This window comes from Ambystoma mexicanum, chromosome 5p (genome assembly GCF_040938575.1).
Source record: "Ambystoma mexicanum isolate Mex_15411 chromosome 5p, UKY_AmexF1_1, whole genome shotgun sequence".
Lineage (NCBI taxonomy): Eukaryota > Metazoa > Chordata > Amphibia > Caudata > Ambystomatidae > Ambystoma > Ambystoma mexicanum.
In genome coordinates, this window is record NC_090930.1 from 324,786,209 (window position 1) to 324,803,567 (window position 17,359).

The 17,359-nt window shown below is 48.7% G+C and overlaps 1 protein-coding gene across 1 annotated transcript; it reads right to left on the reverse strand.

Annotated features, from left to right (window-relative positions):
* Positions 1–12,963: 12,963 nt before the first annotated feature.
* LOC138480526 (exodeoxyribonuclease-like) lies at positions 12,964–13,935 on the reverse strand. The gene has a single exon (XM_069612282.1). The coding sequence runs from the start codon at positions 13,933–13,935 to the stop codon at positions 12,964–12,966; it is 972 nt and encodes a 323-aa protein (XP_069468383.1).
* Between the last annotated feature and the right edge of the window lie 3,424 nt (positions 13,936–17,359).

Below are 17,359 nucleotides of genomic sequence, written 5' to 3' on the forward strand. Positions count from 1 at the left end.
ATCACATCTAAGTGACAGACCACATCAAAAAGCAAATTAGGCAAGTACAGGATCCATAATTGGTCACAGAACATGTGCTGCAGGGACACAGTGGGCACCAGAAGTCAAACAGTGTACACGTGGATATGCAAGGGTGCTAGTACATGTAGTGCATCAGAGTGCAAGTGTGTGGGTCAGCAAGGACATGCACTCAACATATGCATGTGCAATCAAGTGACCATCAGTGTTCTCTACACATCACATGTGAACATTCACCATGTGTACACCCCAGCATGTCAAACCATAACTATCCCCTCGCACCTGAAAGGTAAACACAACACATGAACAGGCATTGATCAGCAGAACACATGTACATAGGATACCACCATTACAATGTCAGGGTTCCCACCACACTGCAGGGCAAGGCAACGATCAACAACAAGCCCCCCTCCCTCACAAATGACCATGACCCACTGAAAAAACTGCACCTGGGTCATGGAGCCTTCAACCCTCAATTCCACCAGGCCACAGGATCACCTTTCCCCTTCGTCACCATCTCCCACCTTGTGTGTAAAAAGGTGCCTGCACCCTCAGAATCCACGCTCATTTCCAAAATCACAAAATCCAATGCATAAAAACAAACCAGAACACCCTCCAGTAGATGACTTGACGTAGCAGTACCTCACAAAGACCAAGTACTACCACAATGATGCAACAACCAAGGTAGCACAGTAAAACAATGTCACAACAGGATGTGAACCATGTGTGGTACATAACATAGGAGGATGCACCATGAATGGATGTGTACTGTCACAGGTCCCCTGTACAAGCGCGGGAGTGTCACGAAACAACCACTCCCACCGTGTCCCGGGTGCCTGCAAGGTCAAACTCACCCAGGCCCCTGAGACCCGGGTGGGGAAGGAGGTTCAGGGATATGCAGTCGGGACAGGTGTTGGCACACTGGATAACTGGAATGAGTGGCAGGAGAGGGGAGGAGGAATGACACATGAAAGTAGGGAATGCACGAAAATGTACTACCTGCATGAACACAAACACAATCCAAACAAACTTGGACATCATTGTGTTGGCTTTCTGTAGTCCAGGCTTAGGAGTGGCACGAACCAACCACCCCCTCTAGGGTTTTGGCGCCTGCAAGTTCGGGGCTTACACAGGCATCCGCAACCCCAGCGGAGAAAGAGGGTTAGGGAACGTTGCTTGGATAGGTACGGGAAGCAGGAACACCGGGTAGAGGGTACAGGGTTCAAAATTGCATAGGATTCCGGGTGATTAGGGGGAAAAAAACATACCAAATTGAATTACACATACATCCATGCATTAGTGCATCCCCCAGCAAGCCTATGCAGAGCAGTTTGAAAGAAAAACAACAAGACACTTAGCTCTGGTTTTGAGTGCTGGCCTCCTGCCTGCGCACTCTCAGGTCCGGTTACAGGAGCACTGCAATGCTGCAAAGAGAGCCACAGTCAACAACCTGTATGTGCCAATTACACAAAAACACACCACCAAACATGCCCCATAGCAACAAACTACTCTACAAACAGACAATCTGGTGTAGATGCTTCGTACCCATATATAACATTACCCCTGTGATGGGCCATACATAGTCAATGCAGTAAGTCAGCCGCCGGTGGGTGCGTGGCAAATGGAACACCAATGTGTCACAATTCACACAACATGCAATGTTCCCTGGGTAAGCAGACATACCCATATAGCAAGCCATGACTTCAGAGCAAGTTGCGTACCAGCATGACCGAAACAAAGTTGGCAGTGCATTTATCATAAAGTACATGGAAATGAAATGCACTGCACCCGAGGATGTCCCTTGCTGTATGTCCCTGTGAGCTGCCCCTTTCCATGTCTCGGAAGGCTACATGGTTGATACAAGTGCCTCAATGGACCTTGGTGTACCGGAGGGTATGTGCCACTGCCCCTGCAGGTGTCCCAGACAACCTTACAATCAACAGCCATCTGTCCACCAACACATCTGAGCTGCATTGTGTGCTTCAACACCAATATTCGTCCAAGCTCACCCTCAGTGCTGTGACTAAGCCTGCATGTGCAAATCGCCCGGTGCAAGCTTTGCTGTGTTGTGGCCCCCCTGTGCTGCTCACCTTGCCTGGAATTCCTTGGAACACGTCAGCAGTTCTAGGATGTAGGTCTGCAATCCCTGTGCCTCTGCTTGTGCACACATGTGCATGTGGGCACCAACAAACGTGTCCAGAATTCCGTCATCCAATGGGCCATGTCTGCTGGCAAAGGTGCTCTGGAGGCTCATCCCCCTGCAGAAAGGGCATGAAACACATGATTAATGCTTCAAAGTCATCTGTGTGTGTCTCTTCAGGCATCTCATTACTTGACCATGTCAGAGAGTCACATCATAAATCACACCATCAGTCCGTCTTTCACATCCAAAGTGTGGAACACTATCTACAGCATGAATTGCAACGAGCACGTGTACAGTAAAGATAAGAAACATACTACACAATGCATAGCAATGAATGTACACATTAATCATGAAACACCACATCTAGCAAAAGCTGAACAGTGGACAATAACACCAAAATCATCCCCACTAGGGGTGTAAACACAAGTCACACAGCACCAGACATGCCACAGATATGACAGTCCAAAGCCCTTGTGTAAAAGGTTGTGACACCGAACCATCCTTGCGAGCCCATGGAAAAGGGAGGCAGGAGTGGCATATGTGAGTCAAGGACCCCAAGCTGCAAACACATACACAAGACAAGCCTGAAGGGCCCAGCTGGAACAGACAGTGGATGCCTTCAAAAGCCACAAAGCACCGCACCATCACATGAAAGCACAATAGACAAGCAATTTTAAACTATATTAACTAATTACACTAACTATGGAAAACCTACATTACCTAATTAAACTAACTATCAAACAGAAACTTAACTAACTAAACTAAAAGAAAAATCAAAAATGGCCACATACGACCCGGGTGGGAGGGGAGGCACGCAGGAGGGGGGAGGTACAGGGTGCTGCTCAACATCCACATGTGATGATGCTGAGCCAAAACAAAAACCTCCATGGGCTCAACGCCTGCACAGCCCGACCTATGTGGGAGATAGATGGTCGTCCGAGTCTGGCTCATCCTGGAAAGGAGGACGTGGCACAGTAGCCTGGCCACGCCTAGCCGCAGCTTGCCCCTCGTCGGCAGAAAGTCTGCCGGATGGGTGAGCCTGGTTCTGTGTGGCGATGTGACGTAGGTCTGCATGCAGAACCTCACGTGTTACACGTGCTTCCTCTTGCAAGGTAGCACGTGTAACACGGAGTTCCTCCTGCAAGGCCTGGCTGGACAACCGCTACACCTACCCAGCAAGCCTGTAGCTCAGCCGAGATGGTACGCTCAAGCTGTGCAAACCTCTCCTTTGCCTGCTGCCTCTGGGACATCATAAGGACATCCAGAGTGGATCTGAGGGAAGCATACTCCTCCCTCAGGGCATCCATGTTCACCTCTGCGTGAGCAGCAATTGCTTGACTCAGAGACGACATTTCAGCCTGGCGTGCCCTGTCTGAGGCCGCCATGCCCAGCCTGAGCGAGCGGGCCGTGGACTGTGCCGCCTGCTGCTGGAGAAGCACCTGTCTAGCAAGGGGGAGCACAGATCGGGTCACACGCTCCATGCTCTCAGCGATGTTCTCCATTGCTGCCCCCTGCCGTTCTGAATTGGCAGTCATGTCTTGCTCCCACTCAGTATACTGCGGTTGCGCGCGGCGACAGCGTTGCTGGGCTTGACCCCTGCGGGACCCAAGGACCGGGGGTCCTCGCTGTGTTGGCACCGCCCGCGGCTGCACGACTACATGCCCCCGTCGACGTGATGTCCCAGGCACATCAGTGACTCGTGTGGAGGGTGACCCTGCGTCCCGATCCGCCACGGGCGGAGGAACCAAGACTGTCTGATCCCTCAGTGCAGGTGTCGCAGACAGAGGAGTGTCCACATCAGAATCACTCACCCCTGACACATGGACTTGATGCTCATCCAACTCAACATGGACGTCAGAGTCGTCATCAAGGCTGGACTCATAGGCAGCCAGAGACAAGATGGACTGTAGCACTTGGGGGTTTTCGTGGCCTACCACCCCACAACCCCCACTAGTGCCGGGTTGATGTAGTGGTAACAACCCTGTGTCTGGCATGACAACACCATCCTCCGCCTCCATTGCATCATCACCTGAAAAATAGAGAGAAAAAAGGTCACTACACATGTCAGAAGCACACAACACACACACACACCGACAGCAAACGCATCAGGCAGACATGTGACACACAACATATAACCTGGCATGCATGCAAGGTCAACTTTGAATTGCTTCTGTGATCAGACCTGTTGAAAGGTGGTAGTTTCCATGGAAGTGGGTCTATGCAGTGCAGAAAATGCATACGCCACTCGCTACCTACATGTACAAGGACTCCATGGTGTGTGCCAGGAAATGTAAAGGTAGTGCAATGTCAAATTCAGACATCACGTGCATTGTGCATTCAATATGTACCATATCTAGAAGCCAAGCACCCCTCCACCCCAGTACCAAAGCAGGGATGCCTAGCATGGTATCAAAAGGCTGACCATACACCTGTGTATTGACAGGCAGTGTTGACTGGCATCAACAGCTTAATTTGATTCAAGTGACAACACTGCAAATGATGCTGGGACAGTAAGCAGGACACATGATGAAAACTCTGGATTCCGCCCATGTGTGAAGAAGACACAACAACAGTTGGACAGAGTCTTTGGCCATTGAACAGGCTGAGGCCTCTGAGCCACACAGATTGTCAGACCCTAAACATGTGTGCAATGCAGGACTGAGCCACAGTTGACATGGGAAGGCTCATGAGATGGCAGGCAATGTATGTAACCAAGGACTTGTATTACAGTGATCATCCAGTCAAGGACACATAGGGGCATGCGTGCAATGCACATGGAGCATGAATGGGCACTCATGTCCCTGCGGGACATCTGACCTATGCACAGTACAAGTGAGATACCCTGCATCAAGTACTAAGGCTGTACCACACGGCATATGTTTGGCAGATTCTACGTTGGAAGTTAGCATCTACACAGGACGCATGAACAAGAAAGTACACATTGGCAATATTGAAGAACACCAGTGCAAAGGTGGAACTGGGGTGCAGAGTGGCGGAGGAGGGGCAAGGGAGCATGCCTACATGGAGTCCCCGCATGCAGGCAGAGGAGACATGCATGACGGAAGCATTGCATTTCTTACACATCAGAACCATGTACACGTCACATGTAGTGGCAATCATGCACAACACATCCCACAATTGAAACACACACGTCCTCAACAAACACGCATCAACACTCACTGGACTGGGCATCGAAGTCCAGCATCTCTCCCACTCCTTCGACCAATTCAGGTGGTATGAACTCTGCAACAAGTGCCTCATGCGGAGTGAGCTCTTCCTCCTCTGGTGCAGGCCCACCGCCAGTCACCAGAGTCAAGTTGTAATTAGAGGCACGCTTAGCCTTAGTGCTGCGTTTGATGTCATTCCAACGCTTTTTGCACTCTTGCGCCGTGCGCACCTCATGGCCGAATGAACTGACATGTTCCGCAACATGCTTCCAGTGGGTGTCACGTTGGGCAGCCGTAGTCTGACTATTGGCACCCACTAGCATGTCACGGCTGTGGCCCCGCACGTAGTCCATGAGGAAGTCCAGTTCCTGCTTGCAGAAAGGCTTCTTCCTCGACGTGCAGGAGGTCGTGGCTGTGTGTGGGGTCCCAGCCTGTGCTGCAGGTGCAACCTTCCTCCTCTTGGACTGTGGCGCAGACACTGGCTGGCTAATGCCGCCCTGACCAGTATGGCCAGTGGGTTCGGTGGATTGAGCCAAGGGAGTGGCAGGTGGAGGGATGACCAAAGGCCTGACTTGTGTCAGTGGCAGCTGGATGCCCACTAATGGACCCTGCGCAGCAACATCAGCTGTGGCAGGGTCATTGACCGCAACAGTCCTGGTTGGCAGACTCACAACTGGGGTGCTGTTGGGTGCATCTGCCCCTGCACTTGCCAACACTCGGCTGTTTGGGGCAGCAGATGACATGACTGCCCCAGGGACACGTGTCTTGGTCTGAGCAGCCCAGCCTGCCCCTATGGTTTCCCTCCTGGCCTGTTGGAGATCTGCCAAGGGCTCCTCAAGTGCAAACGCAGCCTGTGCTGGCAGACCCTGAGCCTGGGTGGCGGTGTCCACAGCTGCACCTGCAGCTACCACTACCCTTGGGCCTGTGGCAGTCGATGGAACGGACTGCCGGGTCACACGGGCGCCAGTGCCAGATGCAGAAGCTGCATCCCCCGGAACAACAGGGGGTGGTGGCATGACTGCAACGACACATGGCACAACATTGTGCTGAAGTGGCGCACCCCTGCCTCTTCCCCCTCTGTGGCCGCCCTGGACACCCTGGATTCCCCCTATTCCCTGGTCACCACGGCCACGTCCCCGACCACGCCCGCCACAAGGAGGACGCCCAGCTGAGGCGCCCCTCACCTTTGGTGGCCTCCCAACCATGGCACAGATGTAGTAGTGCCAGCACAGATGGAGTGGTACCAATGGAGGGTGTACACCACAATTGACCTGTGCAATTGGGGAGAAGGCGGTGGGAAGCAAAATGTTAACAGCCCCCCTGCACCTGCAAGGCTGTATGTGACCCCGGTGATGTAGTGACGGGTCACGCAACGCTCAGGCACTCCAAAACTGCAGTAAAACCGTGCATGCAACCCTGCAGCCTACGTGCGTGGATTCAACCTCCCACAGTACGACTCACCGTCTGACTAGCGCGATGCAGAAAAACACGCGTAGCCAATACCCCCGCCAAAAGAAGAGATACGTCCTTGATAGCTGTGAAGTTGTGATGGCGCGCGAAACAACAGGAAGCAGCAACACACGTCGGTCTCCACGAAAGGCACGTACAGCGAACTGCTGGGCCCGCTCACCTTTAACCCATGCTGAGGGAAACGCCCACTCGCGTCACATCACTTACGCGCATCAGCCCTTTTCTCGGATTACACGCGGATGTGCAGTTTTTCACGCGCGCTGAAATGCCCATGCACGCCTGTGCGCGTCACGTCACAGGGGCGCTTGCGCTTGAGGGGCCTTCTGTCCAATGAAATTGCGTATGCGTGCAGATGCGCTTACGCGCTAAGGGCCTTTCCTCGAATTACACGCTGACGTGCAGAATTTTCACGTGCCAAATCACTCCGTATCAAGCTGGCCATGCATAAGCACACGGAAGACCACGCTCCTGCCCAGAAGGCCGAATTACTGCCCCCCAGAGCCCCGAGCACGCTGCCACCTGACTGCCTGCTGCCCACGTGCCCTGCCATTTGCTGCCTGCACATCAGCCAGGGGTGCTGTTGCTGTGACCACCCCTGCTGGAACCGAAGACTCCCGACTGGGATTCCATCGCTCCACAGCCCAGCCCCAGGACCCAGTTGCCCACCCACTCCTGCCTCTGGGGTTGTCATGTCGGGCACTGCAACATCTGGCACCACTGACAACCCCCGGCCAGAGAGGCAGAGGGGCACCAGCTTCAGTGCCACCGAAGTTGGTGTCCTGGTGGAGCAAGTCCTGGGGCAGTATGATGCCCTCTTCGGAAGTTCCCGCGCCGACAAGGAAGGACGGACTCGGATCTGGACTGACATTGTGACTGCCATCAACGCGGAGGGGGTGCAGTCCGCGACTTACAACATGTCAAGAAGCGCTGGGAGGACTTCAGGTCCAGGACCCTGAACAAGGCCCGGCGCCTCTTGAAGGCAGCAGATGCTAAGGGGCGCCGGGGCCACTTGTCGGAAGATCAGATGAGGGTCCTGGAACGCATATCCCCAGTGCTCCACGTCCGGGTCCTTGAGAGGCAGACCCGTCTGGAGTCGAGCGTTAAGTGTACATGCATCATGATTGTGAGCTGTGCGTGTGGTGATGTTTCAGTAGTGTGCAGGTTGCACATCTGTTTGTATGGGGTCGAGTATGGGTGGGGGTGTACAGGGCCGTGAGGCTAACACATGCGAGGGCTGTAATGTGGGAGACATGGATGGTGCTTGTGTGTGTAGGCTTGCATGCCAAATGCAGTTGTGTGGCACACATGTTTGGATGAATGTGTATGTAAGTAGACATGTTTGTGATGTCACGCATGTATGTTGTTTTCAGCTGCATGTATCAGCACTGTTTACATGTGCATTTGTGTGTATTTGACAAGGGTGCAACAGTGATGCAGCATGGATGCATGTGACAGCGGGATGTGGAATCCTGATTGGCAGATGTGACATGGATGCCCATCTGAACACTGCGACACTTGGCAGAGGTGTACACATGCATGCAAGTGTGGTGGTGTGTGTACATGTGTAGTGCACTTCCTGTGTTGCATGTGATGTCTGGCTCAGCTTTGCCTGCTCATGCTGTGTATGTATATGGATGGTGCTGGCAGTTGCGATATGGCTGTGGTATGGCTCATGTGTGCGAGTTGAAATGACATGTGTGTTGGGGATTGTGATGGCATGTCTGAGGTTTGCCAATGCCACTCATGTACAACTGTCATGTGTGTATGTGTCCATTGTACAGTGCCCTGATGCCTGTGTTTTATTTCTCCCTGTCTGCAGCGTCAACTGATGAAGAGGGCGGAGAAGGTGCTGTGGAGCACAGCAGCGGGGATCCCACCGCCAGCCGGAGATGCAAGGCCCGGCTCCCCTCCCATGTTGTGATCTCGTCGGGGAGTGAGGAGTCCGGTGCCGCGTCCCAGGCGGCAGCTGCCGGGGGGAGGTCCAAGAGGCGGAGGTTGGAGTTGGACTCCTCGGCAGCAGAAGGGGCAGCTGGGACCCCACAGGGCCCAACAGGGGAAGATGGCACAGAGTCATCCAGGTTGGTGGGGGGTTTGGTGGAGGAGGAGGCCGTGCAAGCAACAGAGATGGGGTCTGGAGGTGGGGATCCCACTGGTGCTAGTGGTGCAGTGCAGGATCAGGGTCAGGATGCAGCAAAAGCCGCCGCGGAGGTGCCTGTGTGCAATCTTGTCCCTGATCCTGTCCCTGCATCTTCTTGCACCAGCAGGGATGCCTACGTCCAGACCTGTTTTCAGGCAGGGGATGAGCTCACAACAACTGGCCTTCCTCTGCCTGTGGACGTGGCTATCCGGGTCCGGGTTGAGCCTGTCCTGACTGGTGTGGCGTTGCGTCAACGGGCCATGCGAGGTGACCTGCAGTCTTTTCATGAGGAGACTGCACGTCATCTCGAATGGCTTGTTGACCGCGTCGGCCTACTGGGACAGGTCACCCAGGCCGGATTCCTCCGTTTGATGGGGCTTGCTGCGACCCCCTCCTCAACTGAACCCCCTATGCGCCAGTCGTCCTCCGTGCCATCTTCCCACCCATTAGTCACCTGGGTGCCCTGTGGAGCTGCCTCTGACGGTGTGGCCAGGCTGGTGGAAGAAGCATCCCTGCCACAGTCGGGAGTCCAGCAGGGGTGGCCACATCAACGACTGCACCCCAGCCAGCGGAGGATGTGCAGGCAGCAGGAGGCAGTGCAGGGGCAGAGGCACAGCAGCAGCAGCAACGTGGTGGGAGCCATGAAGGCTCGGGGCCTTCAACATCGGAGGGGCAGGCATCGGCCGGAGGGCAGGAGGACCCAGGACAGACAGTGTCTTCCGTGTGGCAGCGGTTGGGCCACGCCATAGATGCGGAGCGGCAGCGGGCGGAAGAGGCATGGCTCACGATGGTCAGGGCAGAGAACTCCATGCGGAGGGCCCTGAGGCGGGCCGAGTGCCTCGAAGAAATCCGCAGGGGGTTGGAGGTGGACATGTCGACGGCCCTGCGGAGCCTCGGGGCCATGGAGGAGGACTTCCTCAGGGACATTGAGCAGGGGTTTGATGATGCCCTGGCCCGGGACATCCAAAAGTGAGCCGTCAGACTAGCCCGCTGCCCTTGTACATAGTTATGTAGTTAGTGTTAGGTTTCCTTTGTTTTTGAATTTTTTTTGGACCTTTTGGACAATGGGCCACATTTTTGTATATAGATTTTTTTTATTAGTTAGTGTTGTTAGATAGGTTTCATTTCTTTTGTTGGGATAATGGACCCTGGCTTGTTCATCTGTACATAGTTCACTGTTGGATTTTCTTTTTCTTTTACAATTTACCCATGGAGCAATGGCTTTCAATTATAATTTTCCATTGGATTTTCTTTTGTGGACTGTGACTTTGGACACCATTCCTTTGGATTATGATTTTTGGTTTTGCTTTTTTTCACGCACATGTTTCTTTTAATTTTTTTACATTCCCATTTCTGTTTGTTTATTTTTGATTCAATTTATGTTTGCTTTAATACATATTTTTTGATCAAACTTCAATGTGTAGTATCATCTCATTGGTTTCATGCACATCTTTTTTTATTTTTTATTTTATTATTTCATTTAGTTTATACAAACTTTTTGAAATATTTTCCCTTCGATATACATTTACAAAAGGCAGAGATTACCAAACAGCCCTATTGGCCCAAGTTAGCACAGTTTGTTCCATTCATCACATAGAAAGGTGTCGGAAGCAGACTAAAAGAGAGAGGCTATTCACGATGGAGTAAAATTCAGTCCACGTTTACCACAGCTACTATACGCTCATCAGTGTATGTTGTTTCAGTTAGTCTCTCCGGTTGCTGTTTCGGCATCTCTGCCTTTTTGTAGTTTCCGATTCTTGAGATAATATCTCTTAATTTTCGTTGATAATAAGATTTCCAATTTTTGTAGGAAATTTGTCAGGCCAAAAACGTCTTTCTGTAATGGATTTGCAAATTTCAACCAAAGATCCTCTCCTGATAGGGTTGCGTATTGGTTAATTGCCTTGCTCAGATGCACAGTTCTCAAATCTGTTAGACCAGAGCAATATAACGTGAGATGTTTTAATGTCTCAGAGTGGTCATTACAGAATCAACAACTCTCTATCGCATCAGGCTTCCGATATCTCAGGGCTAAACTTGATCTTGTGTCAAACAGATTTAACCTGAATTTTAGGAGCATCCTTCTGTGTCTGGCATTAGCTGTTTTTACCACGTATTGCAGTTTTTATTTTGGTCCTTTGCCTCAGTTGCCGCATCTTTAATCAGTGTATGGCGATTTCTATCGTCCACTGTTGCACACCAATCTCGTACCCATAGCTTTTTTTTCACATAGTTTGGGTTAGTTTTCAGCATTTCCGAGTTAGTGCCTATTTCAGCAAGATGGCTTTGGCATGCGTCAATCCATTTTTTCAATACAGATTCCTGTTTTCCTTCCATTGCGTCTCGTAATATTACAAATTGTGGTGTACATTCGTCAATATTTATTTTCCTGTAGGTCGATAGCATGTTCCACAAGACTCGTGCATTTATGGATATTAGATTTAGTTCATACCGTAGACATGCGCTTGGAATGCCTTTTTGTAGTTGAAGGGTACGCCTCCAGTATTGATTTTCTAGTTGTCCCCATAGATTCGAGGCAACTCCTAGAGCGCATTCTGCTCCATAAATCAATGTTGGGACTGCTTTTTGGTTGTAGTGGGCTAAAACAGGTAGCAAGGAAAACTTTCCAAATCTTTTGTTTATTATCAGACCTTGACATGCTAGTTGTTTGCATTTTTGCTTTGCGTTTTCGGCCCACGGAGCATCATTTATGTTGCTGGTAATCCACATTCCCAGGTATTTTACCTTTTTGACGCAATTCAATTTTTCTTTGTTCAGTTTCCAGGTCAAATTATTTCTTTTGACTTGCTTGTTATTTCGAGTGAGATCTTGTAGAATTATGACTTCCGATTTTGCAGGATTGATTTTCAGTTTATTTTTCTCCACATATTCTTCCAGACTCTTTAGTTTTCTTCCCAGTACAATAGGTGTTAAATCGAGCAGTACGATATCATCGGCACATAGCAACCAGTTTACGCTCGTTCCATTAATTCTCGGTGGATTGGAGTTTACTGCTTCGATGGATTCTCCGATATCGGACAGGTAGAAGCCAAATAGAGTCGCTGCCAACGGGCAACCCTGTTTTACTCCTTGGTTTGTTTTTATGGATTCACTGAGCGTCCCCCCAGCATCTAATCTGATTTTAATCTCCGTGTCGGTGTGTAGCTCTTTAATAGGATCTAATAAGTTTCCTGGACAATTCCATTTCTCCAGTTTATCCCAGAGCATTCCACGATCGATGGTGTCAAATGCACTGGACAGGTCGACAAACGCAATATAGATCTTCTTGTTTTGACGGATGGCTTCCATTTTAAGGAAATTTATGATTGCCAAATTTAGGCCACAGCCGACACCCTTGACAAATCCCGCCTGTCGAACATCATAACTTTGAGATTCTTGAATCCATTTAAGCAGTTTAATCTGGAGTTGAGTTGCAAATATTTTCTCCAGCACATCTAGAAGGGCTATTGGGCGGTAGTTTCTTGGATCAGTGCGTGCGCCTTTTTTGAAAATTGGTACAATAATAGCGCTTCACCAAGTGGTCGGAATCTTTTTCTCCTGCAAAATGGAGGAAAATAAAGTGTGACACAAGTCTGTCCATAAGTCAGGATGTTGTTTTAGCATCTGATTTGTAAGCCCGTCCGGTACAGGGGCTCTGGATGTGCTGAGTCTCATGATATTTTTGTGTATGTCTTCTTTATCTATTTTGATAGACCAGTCATTGCTCAGGTTGGATGGTTTGCTGCATGTTATGTTATTGTTGTAAAATGTATCAGAGTAGTGTTTGACCCAATCTTTCTCCGACACCATGTTTTTTATTATAGCTTCTTGTGGTGTCGCTATGTTGTTCAAATAGGTCCAAAATGCACTGGTGTTCCTTTTGGTTATTGTTTCCATCATTACTTCTGCATCTCTTTGTAGCATAACATGTTTATGACTAATCAACCAATTCTTGTAGGTTTGTCTCATTTGTTTCGTCTTTCTTTTTGGTGACAATCTCACGGTCCCAAGTATGTAATTTTGTAAAGTCAATGTCTTGGCTTCACAGTTTGCTTCTCTCGATATGTTTCCAATAGAGAGGCATATTCAATGTTCCCTGTGGGTGACCTATTCTCCAGTGATTTTTTCAGCTTTTCTAACTTATTTTGGGTAAGCTTTAATCGATTGCGCCCTGGCGCCACAGTCAGATTTGTACATTGATAGGAGATGTTCTCTTTTATACGGTGAATCTTCAGAGTTGTTTTTAGCATACAGTGATCGCTCGCCTCCATTTCAATAATGTCCAAGCGAGCAACATCCTGTTTCATTCTCTCTGACACAAACATGTAATAGATGGTAGACTGTTGTTGGTCCCTTTTCCATGTAAAATGTGCTGGAATATCACCTGGCGTTTCACCATTAAGAATCTTCAGATTCCATGCTTTCATTTCTTGTAACCATTCGGAGATAGTTGGATCTCTGAACTCTTTCTCATTTGCATGGTCACTTTTAGTGTCATCTTTTAAGCAGTTTATGTTAAGATCGCCACAAATCAGAATCTTGGATTCTGTCCCATTGTCTTTGATATTCGAGATTGTTTCTGTGACTAGGTCCAGAAATATTTCTGTCTGCATAGCAGTGTGTTGCCAATAGACATTTATCAATGTTAATTGATCTGTATTTCTAGGTTGCTGTGTCGGCAATTTAATCTCAACTACTTGTATATATGCTGATACATTTTTTGCAGATAAAATACGTATCCCACTTTCAAGTTTAACAAGTGTGAGCAGCCCCGACATAGGACGTCCTTTGGCTCCTTTGATTGCAGTATTAAAAGCAATCTCGAAGCCGTCAGCTACAGGCAGATGCAAGAGCCAGGTCTCCTGTAGGCACAGAATATCCACGTCTTCTAAGTTCATTGGAATTTCACTGAACAAATGTCTGTGGCCTCTAGTATTCCACAAGGCAATACAGATCTCCTCCTGTTGACATGGTCTCTGGCAATAGCTCTCGTCTGGCATTAGCTCTCGTTAGAACAGTTGATGGTTTTGGCAACCCAGGTCCAGTCTTGTTCCTCTCTGGGTTTGGGACAGCTTAGCTGAACGACTTTGTCGGTCTTACTGATCGTTATTTTGATCTGCTCATCTTCAAAGATCTGCTTGTCCTCACTCACACGAAGGGGCGACTCATTTATCTTGCACGTGGCCTTACATACTCCCCCTGACTTGAGGGGGCCTTTGGTTGCAAGTAAGCGGCCATCTAAGGGACATATACATTTCTTGGGCTCCTCCGGCTCATTGCTCTTATTAATTTCAGTGATATCAAACTCCAGGGAGTTCAAAGTGATGCTACTGTTTAATAGTGAGTCACAGATAACTTTTGATGCTATGTGTAAAATAACACGGTCATGCCCACTTTTGTCTTCAAATTCCACAATTTGAATGTCCTCAGAGGCCACCGTCCTCAATTGCGGTATGTGGTGAAGTAACAGCATCACATTTTTCCGATTCAGTATCAGAGCATCTTTTTCTTTTTCAATTTTTTCAAGCTGTATAAGGTATTTCCCCAATTTCTTCCGATCATTGTCTATTTTGGGTCGACGCTTCGTTTGCTTGTTGGCCGGTACATCTGATGATTCTGCCCCTCGTTTATAGCAATCAAATTTTATCTTTCTTGTTGTGGAGTGACATTTGCCAGTCCGTCTTGAGTTTATCTCCTGTTTAGGTGATTCGCTGTTATGCTTCATTGCTCGCACGTTTGGGCTTTCTTGAAATTTCACTGCATGAATCAGAGTTCTTTTTGACTCTAATGTATGGAATTCTTGTTTATCGTTCTTTGCATCGTAATTGGGTGATATTCCGTCCGGTTCATTGGTCATAGAACTTTTATCATTAGCGATTCGAATTCTTTTAGCTTCTAAGGTGAGGAATTTCTCACAGCTAATGGTTAAAGGTTTCGAGATGATTTCTTCCTGCTCCTTTACATCGACAGTTACCGTCCTTTGGTTGTTAGAAGTGAAAGCCCTTGTTTCCGGGGCAGTCGATTTTGTTGCTGGATACTTGTTTTGTGGCGACTCAGCCGACTCCATGTTGCCATGTGTAGGTGAACGTAGATCTATATTTATATTTGCCAAGGGCGGTTGAGAAGCCGTATGTGTGTCAGTGGCTGTGGCCGGTATCGTTTTGCTTTGATCTTCTTCGTAATCCTCATAAATCGAGACACTCTTTGTGGCAGCATTCTGTTTGTTTCGGTTGAAGATTGAAAATACTTCTTCTATGAGACAGATATCCTTTGCACTATTTTCCACTTGGTCATGTTCGTTGGCTGGACCTTGAGGGGGTAGGCTTTGAGTCTTATTATGGCCTGTTTGATTTGCCGTATCAGCTGGACCGGGAGTGTCACCCTTTGCTCCTATTACTGGTGCACCTGGACTCAAGATCTGAGATCGTAATGGGTATATGTTTGGAAGGTGTGGACTGTGTTGCTTGTTCAGACGGCAAGGTTCCCGTAATCCCCTTGTGTGTACTACTTTCACTATGTTGCTCTTTTGATGATCGTTTGTCTTCCACTTCCTTACTGTATTTCACCTTTTGTTTGCATTTTTGAGGTGGCGCAATGGTGATAGAGTTTGCAGGTAAGGTATCGTTAATGTTTCCAGCCATAGAGCTTAGTTCAGTTCCATAGTTTCCTTCAGTTGTAGTTGTTCTCTCTTTGGGATTTGTGTCCATCTTTTCACCTGCAGTTCTTCTCTGATCGTCAGTCGCGTGATGTTTATCCAGTGTTGGCATTTTCGCATTAGATGATTTCAGCAGGGCAGTTGCTTCTCTGGCAACCTCAGCAAACAGGCGCTTGTCTGTTGACTGTTTTTGGTGTGCTCCAGTATTACCTTTACATTCATATCAGATTTTGCATATTCATTGGTCAAAATTTGTTTGGTCGCCGTTAATTCTTGTTCTATTGCCATCATTTGGGTGTTCATCATGGCTAATACGGTTGTCTGGTCCTTGGCATTGTCGTTCAGATGTTCATAAAGTTTTATATAAGGTGCCAAGGATATGGTATTAGTCGCCATTATTATGGTGTTCAGATTTTCAGCAATTTTTTTTTGCAAGAGTTTGTGCTAATGTTTGGGTGGGCTTTTGGCGTTTGTAGCATGGCCGTTTAAATCTTGCTCCCCAGAATGTCTGGGTCTTTGTTGGTGGGTCAGAGAAGTCATTAGCAGCGGAGAATAGGGAAGGAGATCCAGTTTGTGGTTCCTTGGTTATTCTCTTTTGTGAATGCGGTACATACTCTTCCGTTAAAGATTACAATCTCTTCCTTTTTGCCAGGGGGCGCAACCACGAATACAGTTTCTCATCCTGTCTGATATCAGGAGTTTGTAGTTGTGCTAGATTCATAGGTTTGATACCTTGAGCCCCACATGACTGATCATGTGGGCTATCTGCATTTGGGAACTCTGAAGGTTGTTCTGTAGGTTGTTCTAAGTTTGGTTCAGGATGATGCAAGTTTCCAAATTTTGCATTAAGCTCTTTTAGGTCGCTTAAAACCTTGTCAACGACCACAATAGAGTTACGCCTGTTAGCGCCAGTCGTGAGACTGCCCGCTTCCTCCTACAGGCAGTTAACGTTATCCCAATCAGGGCAAATCTGCAGGTTTCCTGCTTGATCTGTTGACAATTTTCCACTTGGGAGATGAAAGCTGTTTCCTTCGTCAAGGGAGTTGTCAGGCTCAGTTCCTTGAATCATTGTGTTTACCAATGTTACATTTTTCCAATTCAAATCTCCTGTTGTTAGATCTAGGGAGATTATCGACTTTTCAGTCTCAGGGCTGTGCACATTTGTGCCACTGATGTCACAATTGTTGGTAAGTACAGCGTCTTGACAAGCCGAGGATTGGAGAGTTGGGATGCTTTGGACAGCGTTTCCCACGTTGGTTAGGGGTAGACCAGTTGTGTCTCTAGTCCGTGTGATGCCAGCGCACGTTGGACTGGTCGACTTAATCGCCTCCACTTCCACTTCCACATTGTCTGTGCACATAGCCCCACTCAAGTCTGCCCCAGTAGTCAAACCCACAGACTTTTTGTACCTCTCTCTATGGCTGCGTCCTTATCCATGTTACCCTCCAGATCGATAATTATATTTGGAGTTAGCGGGGTGGGTGTCAAGGATACTGGGGGGCTGTTACCCAAGCAATCTAAAAAAACATCAGAGTTAGAGGACATGGTTGAGACACAAGTCCTTTTTCGTACAACACGGGCACTTGCCGGTGGGGGCAGGCCCATTTGCTCCGGTGACTCCTTTCCTCCGGCGGCTAACATTTGTTGCTGTTGCTGTGTTAGTGGATGAACTCCACCATTTGGACTTGTGTTCTGAATCAGCACTGCTTCATTGTATGCCGTGTGTTCTAGACCAGAGGTGCTGGGTCCCTGCATAGATACGAATTGTA